The 16,696-nt window shown below is 32.6% G+C and overlaps 1 protein-coding gene across 1 annotated transcript; it reads left to right on the forward strand.

Moving 5' to 3' along the window:
- The first annotated feature begins 5,721 nt into the window (after positions 1–5,721).
- On the forward strand, positions 5,722–10,368 carry LOC141667736 (disease resistance protein At4g27190-like). The gene is made up of 3 exons (XM_074474343.1): positions 5,722–5,892; positions 8,035–9,985; positions 10,215–10,368. The coding sequence occupies exon 2, from the start codon at positions 8,043–8,045 to the stop codon at positions 9,948–9,950; it is 1,908 nt and encodes a 635-aa protein (XP_074330444.1). The 5' UTR covers positions 5,722–5,892; positions 8,035–8,042; the 3' UTR covers positions 9,951–9,985; positions 10,215–10,368.
- The last annotated feature ends 6,328 nt before the right edge of the window (positions 10,369–16,696 follow it).

Raw genomic sequence — 16,696 nt, forward strand, 5'->3', positions numbered from 1 at the left:
TAGGTCCCCTACTCCTTTTCTACGAAAGAGTGTTGGTTCCAGCTCAGATATGGATCCTTCGGAGGCCTATATAGTTGTATCTAGTTATAGCGAGGACTTATCTATCCAGAAGATCGCAACACCACCGAGAACTCCACCAGTTATCATTGACTTGACCGATTCCCCACATCGAGATGAGGCTTTTGGTTTTCTTGTTAATGTTGAGGAACCAGTCATCCAGCCTGCTAATGTCACCCCTATTTTCACTAGCTTATCTGAATTTAAACCGATACAATCACCTATGATTCCAGCTACAGATGGAGCACTTGTTGTTATGTCTCCTCGTGTGGAGGATCATTTGGCCGCTGACTTAGAGATTCATTTCCATTATGAGCTACCAAAGATTACACCTTTGAGTGTAGAGTCTCTAGTTATGCCTACTGCTGACCTGCCGCTTCGAGACCATGGTTACTACTGACCTTGAACATGTTTTTACATATATTATGGCACCTGTAGGACTCCCGGCTGTTTGTGAGCCTTTGGACATGGATATTGACCCACTTTCTCCAGTGTTAGCTCCATTTCTCTATGAGATACCAATATGTGATATTGCACCCCTTGCCCCTACTATTTTTGTTGCCCCTGCTACTACGGGTATAAAAGGATTTACCGAGGGCTTTCCTTCATTGATGGCTGATGTGGGAGGTTATCCAGTAGGTAATGTTCCAGCCTTTCTTTATGAGGAGCTTAGACAGATGTATGATGAGGTATGTGATAGGTATCAGAGGGTGTTTGCTACCCGAGATGCAATGATGAGACTGATTGCTGAGAGACCTTATGTACCTTCATCAGAGGTAGGTTCTGTTAGGAGGAGTTTTTCTAGAGAGATCATACACCAGACCGCTACCATTATTATTACGAGCATATAGATGGATATTGCTGAGATGCCATTTACGAGTTCAGGAGCTGTAGATATGGCTTATATTGCCCAGATGATTGATCAGACTTGAGAGAAGTTTTTGTAGAAGGTGGACTAGCTGTTCGGTCCACTTTCATATGGCCCAGTAGATGTGACTCTTTGCCTTTTAGGGAATGGAATATATTATCACTTGCGCATTCCTACCCCTTTTGGGTGACAAAGTACATGTACAGATCTTTACGACTCGAGTATAATGAAGTCGATGACTTTGAGACGCGGATGGGAGTGCACCCTTTTTGATTTCCTATAGTTCCGAGTTTCTGGATATTGTCATTTTTGACTTATTATTTCTAGATCATTTGTGTAGTAAGGACTTTCCATTTATTATATTTCAGATGTATTGATGATATTCTCGGGCATTAAAGAACTGCCTATCCATGGCTGCCTCATTGTAGGGTTCTCTCCCATCCAATCCCTCCGCCCCCATAGATCTCGGATAAGTCATGGTAGTAAAAACCCAAGGGTCTGGGGTCTCTCCTACATTGTACAAAATAGTGGTCTACGTCCTCCCAGAACCCATCATCGTTGGACAAAGTACCCTCGGGCCCCATAACTAAGGTCTCGGCTAACACCTGAATCGGTCTCTCTACACGTGGATGCATTTCTAAAGACTCACTATTGGGAGAAGATGAGGAAGGGCTCGACAATAAGGCACCTAAGCAATTGGGCCTATCCGGGTAACGAATCTTAAGGTTTGTTGTTTGTTCGAATCTCCTACCTTGCATATACTATACATGTATATATGTATCCCGTCGTTAGTGCCATACCCGAACCCAAAAAATAAAAATAAAAACAAAAAAAATCAGAAACATATTTTACGAGAATCAAAGATCAAAAACAAGATCTATACACTATATATACAGTTATAATCAAAAAACACAAACCAAGAATAGGCCCCGGTGTCAACACAACTTTACACAACCAAAAACCACCATATTTCGCGTAAAAATCAAACAAAATTTACCACTTCTATCAATTCTAGCAAAAAATCAATACCAAAACACTTTACTTCCATAAAAAGCTTGCATATATTACTTCAAAACAATGAGGTTTGGGGCAAGAACCGAAAACTCTGGAGAAACTACTCGAATAAATCATATGGTAGTAGCATGCAAAGTGAAAACAAAGAGTAAAAGAAAGATAAGGCAAACTTATAAAGAAACAGGAGGAAATGTAGAGGCTTCGAATAGAAAAGCTTCAAGAATCTCCAGTAAAATTTCTGAATTTTTCTTTCACTTTTATGTTCGAATAGAAAAGCTTCAAGAAAGGGAATAAGGTATTCATAGGGAATAGAAGATAGTGAAAAGACAGTGAGAAGGCGGGTGACGTCAGCGACACGTGGCACCTTTTCATTGGTATCGGAAAATGTAACTGCCAGCAGTTATTACCCATGCTATAATCATGTCATGGCACGCCTTTTCAGGGAAAAAAGAGGGGGAAAAGAAACGTTTAATACATTCAAATGTATATACATACATATATATATATATATATATATATGTGAAATCTATTGGAATTCCAACAGATTTCTGACACCCCGGATTTTCTCCCGTTACTTTTCAGAGTCCGGTCAAATTAAGGACGGCCAGTCCTTATCCATCCATCTTTATCCCAAAATTTACATTTGAAATCAAAAAGACTAACCAAGTCAACCCCGGAATCTCATATTCATAAGACCCCGGAGTTAGGGGCAACAAATCAAAGAAAAACCCCAAAATATTTCTTCTAAGTAGTTCAAGGGACCCCACCTTGGAAACAAATCAAAAAAGACTAACCAGGTCAATCCCGGAATTTCATATTCATAAGACCCAGGAGTTAGGGGCAATAAATCAAAGAAAAACCCCAAATTTTTCTCCCAAGTAGTTCAAGGGACCCCACCTTGGACACAAATCAAAAAAGACTAACCAAGTAAACCCCGTAATCTTATATTCATAAGACTCCGGAGTTAGAGGGCAACAAATCAAAGAAAAACCCCAAAATATTTCTTCTAAGTAGTTCAATGGACCCCACCTTGGACAAAAATCAAAAAAGACTAACCAAATCAACCCCGGAATCTCATATTCATAAGACCCCGGAGTTAGGGCCAACAAATTAAAGAAAAACCCCAAATTTTTCCTCTAAGTAATTCATGGAAAACAAATTTACTCCCCGATCCGGGAAACCCACATAAGGGAGTGAGAGGCAAAAGATAGCCCATATTATTTAGGACCAATAAGAGGAACCCAGGGCCCAATTAACAAATTGAATGATGGACGCCCAGACACATGGCAACATCCCCACCGTCAAGGTGGCCCGGATCGGGAACCTTCCAACTGTCCGGATTCGGGGACACATTGGCTCATCACAGTCTTACACGCGTTCATCAATCCAAAATTCACCAATGGTCCAGATCCAAGGCACAAACCCCTAAACCCTAATGGGAACCCTATAAAAGGCTGATCAAAAGCTGTATTGGAGGTTACTGAATCTTTACTACCTACACACCCACACACACCACCACTATCTGTTTAATTCTAATTTTACCCTTTCTTCTCCGATACCCTTTCTTACTCTCACGCCGGAGGTGCCGCGGGGACACCACCTCCCTCCGGCTCTATTTTGCAGTAGTCCATCCTACAGCTATACCACAAACACTGTCATTTCCACACAAATGGAGGTTGAGTACGGGTAGAAGAAGGAGGAGACCCCGAGGTGATTTGGAGTTATCAATATACACATTTCATCGGGCTGCCGTGTTGTTTTTTTGATTTATACACATACACCCCCTAGTGATATTGTTAAATGTCAGAGATGGTGGTGGTATGTATGATGCAAATTGTGCTTTAGTAATATGTTTGTGTTATTTGATGTTTTGTGTTAATTTAAGTGTTTTTTGTTGAAATTCGGGGCTCTTGTGAGATTTTTTGTGTTGAATTTTTACAGTCTTGTTATAAAATTCAGTGTTTTGTGTCAAAATTTGGTAATTTTTGTTGAAAATTTAGTTTTTTACGTTAAATTTTTAGTGATTTAAGTTTAAATCTAGTTTAAGACGTGTGATGTTGATTTTTATATGTGATGGTTCTTGAAAATCTATCACGTTTTCGAGAATAAATCTACTAAAAATTATTGTTAAGCTCGTCGATTTCAATTTTTTGTCTCTAGGATCGGGAGTGAATTCTCGTTCGAGATGAGGAAAGTAATGCGGAAGGATGTGTTTTGCATGGGTAACGACGTTGTAATATATCATATTATATAAAATACTTTGAATTAAATTTTCTAAGTGTGGTGTGTGGCCACTAATTCTAAATGTAAGATGGATATTAGTGTGTGTTTATATATCTTCATAAATTGTATACCATCCAATCTAAATCAGAATATAAAATTGATTATTTTTGTAAGAAGTAAAAAATTTAGTTAAAGTTATACAAGAATTTAAAATCACGCTTCTTTTGTAATTATTTATTTAAGTTTTATTATTTTATTTGATTAAAATGTATAATACAGCTTCTATATAAGTATAATATTTTTGAATTCTAAATTTTGATACAAACAAGTTAACAAATATAATGACCGTTTGGATCTGCCATCTAGAAATGTGTATTCTACCAATTATATATTTAATATTATGCAGCATGTATTATTCTCCTTATGTGCTGTTTTATATTAAAATAAAAGTCATATCACTGTTTTTGCTGCATCATCGGGTACTGTGTCCAATTACTCTTCCCTGTAAAGCATACTCAATTATTTTGTATGATGTGCATTCAGCATTTGCGTATTTTTTTTTTTTATATTGCTTACCCTCGTGTCAATTGCGTATTCAATGAATACTCCCATCTGAATTGCGTAAATTATACATAATACTCCACCAGGAATTGCGTATCCCTATTATTACACTGGTGGTGAATGCGTATTCTGCTTACCCTAATGGTGAATGCGTAATTAATCGGCCAAAATTGGCCAACTCGACGAAACTCGGCTATTTTTGTTAATTTGGTTTGAAAATAGTCTATTTTTGTCCTTCAGCCTAATGAAACTAATGAAAAAATGACAATAATAATATAAATATAATATGACAAATTAAATAAATTTAAATATTTTAAACCAGAGTTCTTCATTTGCAATATTTAGAGTCACAAATTATCACCTCTATAAAAACTTGACCTAAAATTAATGTGGTCCTCTTCCTTGGCATATAAATTAGGGAATCTTTGATTGAACAAAGAAATTACAATATTTCCTTATTCAATAACACTAAGATCCATTTTCTCACTGTTATCATGCAAATCATGCAAATCTTCATTTTCAAACACATTTTCACTAACAAAAATATTGTCATCACCATCATCAACAAGATTCACATACTTTATATTATCATTATGCAAACCACTGCTAATATCAACGTCATTATTTAATATATAATCAGCATTTTAATCACTTTTTCTCAAATCTTTTCTATATTCAAATCTAGCAAACATTTTATACATCATTAAACAACAAATAAGTAAGAAATGCAACTTATCAAAAGTAAATAGTGAACAAAGATGAACAAAAATAAGAAAATCCCCGATTTTGCTCTCCAATTTCGTTCAAAATGCACAAAAGGTAAAATATTATCGTTTCTATGATTTTATAAACTGATGGTACAGACATTCCGCGCATCTGCCCTTTTCGCGGGAGAAAACGCAGAAACCCTTCTTTCTGCGAAAATATACGTGAAGTGGGATAATTTTTTTTTTTAAATTCCGAGAGAAAACGATGTGTTGGATAAAGAGATACAAAAAGTTTGGTTTCTTTTCTGCTAGTAGGGCTAATTAATAAATTAACAACGGAGCGCCAAATCCTTTTCCTACAAAAGTAAACACACACTTTAATTAGCTCTACAACATTTCTGAAGAACACAAAAGCATCACCTCTGTGCAACATATTCCCGATTGCAGCACTTGCAATATAAGGTACTGAAAATCTACTCTCCTGCTTTTATTATAAATATTTTTTGCATAATTTGTGTTTGTAATTCTGTATGCATGTATAGACTTGGTGAAAACACAACATCTGCTTCCTACAAGACACTTCTGAGCAGTTCCTTATAGGTTTCATCACCCTTGCTGCAAATCATCTATGTTTTTTTTCGTTTAGTTTGATCCTTCTCTATCAAACTCTATTTTTTTAAAGTCAATGATTTTTTTATATGTTTTTTCATTTTCTTTGAAATCTTCCCAAGTTTTAAAGTGACTTGGATTGTTGACTCGTGTAATCTACTTTGCTTTTTCTGTTATCACCATTAGTAGAAGGTTTAAAGCTTATATTTGGGAAAGAGCTTCGCTGCATGAGTATCGTAGACTCCCAATTTTTTCTTAAGGTCGAAAATATAGTTTTCTTGTTCGGAAAAGGTTTTAGATTTTCAATTTAGGTTATTGGTTTTGACTTTTCATAAGTCCGGTGACCTCGTTGATGAGTTGTGTTTGATTGTCTGAGTGGTGTTTGATGACGATCCTCATCTCATGAATTTCGTGGAGTTGTTCAACATGACAGACATTTATTTGGAAATACAGTGTGCTTATTTAATACTCGGGCTAATAAGGCTGAGTAAAGTTCTATGAAATCCACTTGAGTCTTGGAGTCCATCTATATTCTACAAATAAAACATCTTCTAAAACGTGTTATCTTGCAAAACATATTTCACAAATATCATTATTTCAATAAAATCATGCAAATCTCATATCTTTACAAGTACAATATGTAGGTTCTGCAACATGAAAATTTATATTTTGCAAACTAAGCATGTTTTGTAGAATAATATATTTTGCAACGTTCTACTTGTAAAATCTATGCAATCTGCAAGATTTTCAATAAAATTGTGATATTTGTAAAATATCATTCGAAAAATAATACGTTTTGCAACAATTTAAGCTATATTTTACTTGCACAACATATATTTTACTTGCACAAAAATAATACATATATGCACAACAATCGATGATGTGTTAAAGAACTTCCACATTAACTTCACCAGTTGTCATAGCCAAATCGAAATAAGTACTACCGTCCCTAAATAACTCTACCCGATCCAATAACATAACAACACTGCATATACACATTCATGATACAGATATTTAATCTAATTAGTGAGCGTATTCGATAACTTGAACCCACTAATCCCGGCTAACTCTAGAACTAATACCACTACACCTTGCATAGTCCAAGTACAAGTGCTATTCTCGATCTTATAAATACATCAAGAATATCTACATATAGATAATTATTTATTCTAAATATAAAGTTAAAGAATGACAAAATATGATAAAATGTGCGGTGTTTTCACCAAGGAAAAGAATGTAAATATAGTGCCGAACCATATTACTTCCCGCCAACATTGCTGAACATAGATGAAAATAATTACTGAACATATGATGTGATATTATTACAGATAGTGAATGGGTCTCATCCAAATTAGATGAACAAACAAGAAACATAGATTAAATCTTCATTTCGACAAGGATTCATCCAAATTAGATGAAGAATATAGATTGAATTTCATAAATCAGTGTTTATTTAATGAGGTCTAGGTAGGATCCTTATTCTCTAAATATATAATGGGTGTTTTATCTTAGAGTAAATAACATAGTCGTGGCCATACTTTATATTGATTTCCGAAAAAGCTGACACATTTTCAGAATCTTAAAAAAGTTGCCAGATTTTGTTCCTGTGTTAGAAAAGAGTGGCTTCCATCAACTCCGTTAATTGTTGGTCGTTAAGTGCTAGTTTAATAAGAATAAAAAACATATTTGTGGCTGTAATTAAAAAAATGGCTTACCCTTTTTAGTGTAAAGTAGGGTCATAAATACGCTATTTACTCTATACACAACTAGTAGTTAATGGCGAACAATTTACTAGATTTGACGTTAACCACTCTTCTATAAGGTGGAAACAAAAGCTATTAATTTTTTGAAAAATCCGAAAGTTTGACCATTTTTTAGAAAATCAGTGTAAAATTCGGTTCCAACTGTGCTATTTACTCTGCTACTTTCTCAAAGTGCTTTTGTGATGCTTCAGTATCTATAGAACGGAAGCTAACGTTTTTTTTTCTTTTTTAGACTTCTCTATGGTTCTTTCCATTGTTGCAACTCTATTCAGTGGTTTTCAAGCAGGGGCAAATATAGTTGAAGCAGGTGCCGCAGTTTATGGACTGATACATCCTAATTCAGAGAATGTACTTAAAAAGCCTGATAGGGTCGTAATGTTCTCTCCACCTAACATTCATGGTTTGGAAACATTGGAAAAGGCACTGCACGAAACTCTTTCTCATCTTAAAGATGAATGGGATGTCAAAGGAATTCAAATTCATGGAAAACTGGGTACTGGGAAGACAACTATAATGCAGCACTTGAATAACCACAAACTAGTTGCTGAGAATTTTGATGTAGTTATTTGGCTGAAGGTTTCATCAGATGGACCTGATACAATTACGGAGGGGGGGAACTTCAGCGTCGAAAAATTACAAAAGGATGTTATGAATAGGCTGAATCTTGATCTTGGCATTCCAGTTGATCAATACAAGTACGAAATTATGAATGCATTGCAGAACACCAAGTATTTGCTACTTCTTGATAGTGTCAAAGCTCCTTTAAGTTTAGACGAAATTGGATTTCCTGAGAATTGGGAAGAAAGAGGTAGTAAAGTTGTTTTTACCACAAGATTCGAACGCGTTTGGCGCTCGATGACAGATTGCTCTGTTGAAGTAGGGTTACTAGATCTGACGCAGGGCATAAAAATGTTTTCTAATATTTTGGAAAGAAGTGGCAATCCCATAAAGACCAAGTACATAATTCAAGCAGTACAGCTCTGTGGTTTTCTTGTTACTGCAATCAAGATTGTAGCAGATAATTTCAAATTTGAAAGGAATGAACAAACCTTGCAAGATAAACTCAATGCGCTTAAAACCTGGCCGAGAGATGGAGATACTATGATCACAGATATTAGTAGAACTATAGGTTTCTGTTGTGAGAATTTGACGTATGAACAGAGAGGTTGCTTTTATTATGGTGCACTTTATGCCGAAGAAGATAACATACCCAAAGATCATTTGTTGGAATGTTGGATGGCGGAAAATAATTTCGTGGAAACCAAGGCTCACTGGCGCTACATGCTGCAGCATCTTACCGACAGGAATTTGTTTGAGGAAGATGAGCGGGAAAAATATGTTAGAATGCACAAATTGTTCCGGCTATTGGCATTGTACAACTTACAAAATAAGGGGGATATATGTTTGGTACCATCCAAAGAAGTATCTTCCAACCAACAAGATACGGGTATTTGGGAAGGGAAACACTGGATTTCCTTGGCTGACAATAACAATTTAGAGCCTTTTTTGATCAGTCCAGGCTGTTCAAAGCTTTCCACTCTTTTCTTACAGGGAAATTCAAAATTTAAAAACTTTCCTGATCCATTTAAAATTGAAAGTCTTCGTGTTCTGAATTTGATGGGCACTAGTATTGAGTCGCTTCCAGATTCTTTGGCAAACTCAAAAGAGCTGTTAGTTCTCTATTTGAATGAATGCACCAAATTGTTGAATCTTCCTCCTGTCCTAGAAAACTTTGAACTTCTTCAAGTCCTGGATATCACTGGCTGTGGACTTATGGAGGTACCCAAAGAAATCCAGAAATTAAAGAAATTAAAGCGTTTCCTTGTATCCAGCAGTGCTATCAGTGGCACAGAAAATATCTCAGAAGTAATTTCTGAGCTGTCTGAATTGGAAGAGATCTTGATTGATGCACAATCTGAAATGGAAACTTTCAACTGGACAATTATCAACGATGTTACAAAAAGTGTTAAAACCTTTGGGAGTTTCCGGCTGCGGATGCTGTTTCTAAATGACGAGGTTGTGGATATCTGGGAAGTGGAACATGGTGTCCGGAAGTTCTTTGGTCACGAGTTATCAATTGATATTGAATTGGACACATTATTTCAAAAATTTGTTGAATTGTTTGTTGCGTCAGGGGGAGGACCCTGAGGCTAAAAAACATTTTGGGCAGTATCTTCTATTCGGTAATGCGTTTCTCGATTCAATTTCACACTTGGTAGTGTTTTTTTCAATTCAATTTCGTGCACCAGATTTGTCGATCTGTTTCTTTAATCATATTGTCATTTTCTAAGCCTACATATTTACCTTCTGACATCTACCATTTGTTTCTTGTAACTTTTCCTATTGACGATATATCTGTTTATCACTTGTAAGTATTTACAAATCTAATGCGCTTGTTTTTCATGTTACTAGAGGTCTTACAGGTAGATGAATTCCCGCCAGAGTCCAGACCTGCGCTTCTGGAAATTATACTCAGCCGAAAATAACTGGTGCTAGAAGAGGATGTTTTTCCTGTTCTCTGTTATGCTTCTTACTGTGTGAACTCTGTTCACTTGTGTTAATCATACGGATATTTTTGATTTCTTTTTTAATTTCAAGAATTTTTAAATTCTATGTATTAAACGATAATTATCTAATTGTTTTTAGTATGTTATTTGTTTTATGACCTGATTGTATCGACAGTTGGGGGTTTAATGAGAACTTTCTGTATTTGTCAAAAAAACATGTCTGGGATTTATTTTTTTTTTGAAAATTATCCAATTAGTGGTTAAATTACTGATTTTAGGAAAATGATCTAGAATATTGAAGATATACTTACATTGTAGATGTATTTTTCTAAACAGCAAAATACATCAAAAATATATTTATACGCTTTTACTACGTGGAGAACCATTATTTTTATTATAGAATCTCATCACAAATTATAAAATTTTATTTTAAAAAATATAAAATTCGATGCTAATCTAGAATAATAAATATAATAAAAAATTAAAAAATTAAAATTTGATAAAATTACTTGATTTTAAATTTGATTCTACAATGCAGTAATTTTTAATAAGTGTGATTCTACTGCAATTCTTCTATAGAACCAATTTAAACTTTTTTAATAATTTCAATAATTTTTAAATAAAAAATTGTGTAACTTCGATTTTTAACTTGATAATTAAAATTTATAACACTATATGATGAAAATTAAAATAAATTATATATTTTATGATTTTTAGATAATGGTATTATCTTTATACATACTTATAACAAGAATATGACTTCAACTAGTTGAGCTAGAGACTCATTTGTTTATATTTTGATAATTAACTATTGAGTTACATACTTCTTTCTTTATTTTGGGTGACTAAACCTATGTAATTCAATATTTAGAGCAATCCCAATGCTAAAATGTAAAAATGGTTGGTTATATGATTAGCTATCATCACTTTTTAAAATTTTAGCTAAGGGGTTAGAATTATACTCCAATGGTATTATCTATATTTTCGATATGTAAAATTATATCTAAGGGCTTTTATGGTTGTACAAATATAGCCATCTAAAAGTGATTATCTATAATTTTTGCCAAGGCCTTACAAGGTTGGAGTGTAATTTTTTTTACATATTCTCTAAAATTGCCACATAGATGCCACTTAGATGCTACCTAGATTATTTAGCTAAGGGTTTTCTAGCATTGGAGATTCTCTTATACAGGATAAAATTATTCTAAGACTTGGGTAATTAGCTGATTACAATATAATAACTTTATACTCATGTGCAACAACGAGATTAGAATTATTTTTTAATTTATAAATTAAATAAATAATTTCTTGTTGATAATATATTATCATATTAACTTGTTGATAATATTTTATCGTATAATAATAATTTATTAATTATCGAGACTCCGGTAATTAACTTGCTTCGAGATACTAACTTTATACTCATGTAACAACATTGTTTTTTTGGGGAAATATTTAATTCGAAATTACTAATTTACCCTCGTACTTGAATAAATTTGGAAAAATATTGTTGGAACAGAGAATTGAACCCATAACATACTTATAACAAGCATATGACTTCAACCAATTGAGCTATATATTTTGATAACAGTAACTATTGAGTTAAGACTGGGTAATTAGCTTATTAAAATATAATAATTTTATATTCATTTGTAACATCGGGATTATAATTATTTTGTTAAATTGATACATTGAATAAATAATTTTTTTAAAATTGATACATTAAATAATTAACTTCTTGCATTCGTGGGGAAACATTTAATTCAAAATTATTATTTTGCTCTCGTATTTGAATGAATATGAAAAAATATTGTTTGGGTGGAGAATTGAACCCATGACACACTTATACCAAACATATGACTTCAACCAACTGAGCTAGAGGCTCATTTAATTATATTTTGATAACATCAACTATTAAGTTACATACTTCTTTCTTTATTTTGGGTAAATAAATCTATATAATTTAATATTTATACAGGATAAAATTATTCTAAGACTTGGTAATTAGCTGATTACAATATAATAACTTTATACTCATGTGCAACAACGAGATTATAATTATTTTTTAATTTATAAATCAAATAAATAATTTCTTGTTGATAATATATTATCATATTAACTTGTTGATAATATCTTATCGTATAATAATAATTTATTAATTATCGAGACTCCGGTAATTAACTCGCTTCGAGATACTAACTTTATACTCGTGTAACAACTAAGGGTATAATCAATCTGAGTCGAGTCGAAAACTGTTAGGCTCGAACTCGATTAAAAATATTTGGGTTCAAGCACGAACTCAAGTTCAACCGAACCTTAAATTTCAAACTCGAATTTCGGGTCATAAAAAGTTCGATAGGCTCAAATTTTTTAGGAGAAACATATAATTCGAAATTACTATTTTACGCCCGTACTTGAATAAATATGAAAAAATATTGTTGGCTTGTAAAATTGAACACGTGACACATATGTCCAAACATGTGCCTTCAATCTAGAGGCTAATATTGATATAGAATAAAATTATTCTAAGACTTGCGTAATTAGCTCACTACAATATACTAACTTTATACTCATGTAGAACAACAGGATTATAATTTTTTTTATTTATAAAAAAATTACAACCATTAAATAAATAACTTGTTGATATTATATTACCATATTAACTTGTTGATAATATATTATCATATAATAATAATTTATTAATTATCGAGACTTGTGTAATTAACTCACTTTAAAATACTTACTTTATAGTTGTGTACAACAACTAAGACTATAATCAAGCCGAGTCGAGTCGAAAACTTTCAGGCTTGAACTCGATTAAAAATATTCGGGCTCGAGCACGAGCTCGGTTTCAACGGAATCTTAAATCAAGCTTGAAACTCGGGTCGTAACTAGTCCGGTCGCCTCAAGTTCGGCTCGAAATCTTTAATCAATTTCACCAAATATTGACAAAAACTCGAAATATGATAGGTTATATTCGAAATCGCTACTATTAAATATATAAAATATAAATGAAATATTAAATATTTACATACAAATATATATATATATATTAAAAAAAATCGGCTCGATAAGCCTTGTGAGCCTTATGAGCCGAATAATTTGAAGTTCGAGCTCGACCGTGTTAAAAAATTTACTATTTTGCCCCCATATTTTGATAAATATGATACATAAATATTATAGTATTTTTGGTATCTCCAATTAAAAAAATCATTGAAACTTGATAAAAAAACCATTATTTTCAATGGTAAGAGTGCATTCTAAACTTTATATTCGTGATATAATATAAATTTAGGGATATTCGTCGTTACATTAGTCCTTATAACATGAACTACGCAATATTATATGAAATAACACAAAAGTATATTCGTCGTAAAAGTATATTAAAAAATAGTAATATTTTTTATAAATAAATCTACCTCGTGCCTTGCACGGGTAATAACGCTAGTTAGAAATAATTATTCATATATAATTTTAGAATCATTACAAATAAAAGAGTGTAGAATACTAAATTTTAAATAGAATATGAGGTTATAAACCTCTAAACATGTTTTTTACAATATTGTGTAAAAAAAAGGTTTTCAAAATATCATATATATACACAAATTTTTGCAAGTGTAAATTCTGTTGCGTAACCTTAATTAATATTACAAATAAAACAAAATTTTATAACTGATTTGTAAGTAAATAGCATACTGATATCACAGAATAAAGTGAATTTTGTAACAAAATATTATTTTCAACACCTTAACTCTACGTAAATTGCGCACTATTACTACAGAATAAAGTGAATCCGGTTGGAGAACCCTAAATACGACGTAAAAGGCAAATCCTGCTGCACGACCATAATTTCTGAATACACTCTAAATTCAATTGTTAAAATATCTCAATATTTAAGACAAAATACAAAATTCAGTTGAAAAATAAAAAATTATGAAATAAGCCGAGTTCTGTTGAAAATTTTTTAATAACTTATATTCGTTCCAAGAGTTCATTAGGCCAAGTGTTTTGATAAGAACACAACCCCTTATAATTATGTAGAGCATCTCCAAGAGACTAATTAAATGATCCCTAAATTCAAAAAATAAAGTATTTGGCACATTTTGTCACTCCAAGAGGCTCTCTAGTTGTGACCTAAAATTTTAACATACTCCTATCTCCATTATTTTTACGAAACCTTGTTTCCTTTCTTATTTCATTTATATGAGTTAAATATTCATTTTCTCCATTTTTAATATTTTCTTTCTTCTCTTTCTTTGTTTCCTTCTTAAATTTAATATAATAACAGTAATAATGAGTACATATAAGGAGTGTTGTTGGAATTACCTTCCCTTTCACTAGATTTATAAGAAAGGAATTAGAAGATGCTTATAACGACTCATGTATTTTCTTTTATTTTTAATATTTAAAAAGTGTAATAATTGAATAAATCATTAAATAAAATATGTGCATTGATTTTTGGCAGCAGTGTGTTCATTTTATTATTTATCTGAGATCTATTAATTTATGGTATGAATTTTGTGATTTATCATTGAGATATGTGGTTCTGTTATACCTGTAAAAATAATTTTATTACAGTTGTAATTCCATAAATATTTGGATTATTTTTAAGATTGGTTTTATAATTTTATAATTTCAATAATTATTTTTAGGACTTTATAAAATTGAGAAATCAATATTTCACTAATTATTTATTTTTAAATAATTTTCTGATTGTGTTTATTTGTAAAATACATATTTAATTTCAGGAATCTTCAAAAATTATAAAACTCATATTTTATTAACTTCGTATTATTCTAATAATTTTAAGATTATTTTGGAAATTTTCGGGATTCGTTTCACCCGCGCGTTGTCCCGTTTGATCGTCAAAAGCGGGTATAAACTGAATTTCAGAAATTATTTTAAAATTAGGAAACTTACATTTTAATGAAATTCGGGATATTTATAAAATTTTATGATTATTTTGATAACATTTTGATTAAAATTTATTCGCGAATTATACCGTTAAAAATAGATTAAAATGATGTGTCGGGCTTGTAGTAAGTCAGAATATAAAATAAAATGACACGTATCCATTTACTTGGAACACGTGTCGTGCAATTGTTTACAGTGGGGGGTGAGTCATTTGTTAACATCAATTTCAATCTGTCACTCTCTTCTCAGTCTCTCTCGACTGTTCTTCTCTGTTTTCTCTTTCTTTCCTCTGGGCTCATTCACTCCTCTTTCTCCTCGGTGTTATCTCGCTATTTGGCTGTGGTTTTGCCGCTTCTTGCCTGGTATTACTCGATGCCTCCCCTGTTTTCATTCCGTCGCCGCCTTCCCTCGTTTCCGGCGAGGGGATTGTATGGCGGTTGGACTGTGATTGTGTGTGTGTGCTATGGTGTTTTGGTTGTGTGAGTATATATATGTTACGTGTGCGTGTGTTGTGAAGTGTGTGTTGTTGTTAGTCGCTAAACACGCGCTAATATTACACGCAAGTATACGAGTTCGCAAGTAGTATAAGATATAAATCAAATTCGATCCCACAAAGACTGTATTGGTTAACTATCTAAATTACGCACCTAAACAACAATGTATGGTTATTATTCAATGCTAAGACGATAACAAATTGAGAATGTTTATAACTAAGAATTATGCTAACTATTATAACTACGAGAATAATATAGACTGAGTTAATATATATGACAAACATGTGATCCTAACTTCATTAAATACTTCATTCAATAGTCTTATTATTCTCAACCTTAGCATGCAATGGTGATGACACTAATCAGACAATACGAAACTGATAAACGCCAACTTTCATTGCACGAGTACCATTATACCAGACATCCACAAAAGAGATAGAAGCTGAATAGGCACCAATTATATTGAGACCCTATATGTCTATAGAATTTGATAACATAACGGTTTAAGAACCAATTATCTATCTTGATTACATAGGGGCAAGTAAGATGGTTAAAATTACCTACGAATCATGCATAACAATACATGAACCTATACTAGCACTGCAAGTTCTAAATCCTTAAATTCATTTTCGCTTCATTAAGAATTAATACACTATCTTATAAGTTCGCGACGCTCACAAGACGAATAAGCAAAACCAATACTAGGATATCATACAATCACCACATAATAAGGCATCAAACAATTTAACTAAAGAAATGCATAAATAAATCCGCTAGAACCCCACGATAATAATTAGCCCATAATCGAACTCATCGCCAATGTGGGTTCCAATGAAAACATGATATAGCAAACGTAGTCTTTATACGAATAAATAAAACCAAGTACACACAAGAATATAGGTTCAGAAAAACAAGAAATAAGCATCCAAATTACAACTCAAAATAAAGATTCACAAGAATAAACTAGTTCGTCTTCGCC

The sequence above is a fragment of the Apium graveolens genome, chromosome 6 (assembly GCF_009905375.1).
Source record: "Apium graveolens cultivar Ventura chromosome 6, ASM990537v1, whole genome shotgun sequence".
NCBI classification, from domain to species: domain Eukaryota; kingdom Viridiplantae; phylum Streptophyta; class Magnoliopsida; order Apiales; family Apiaceae; genus Apium; species Apium graveolens.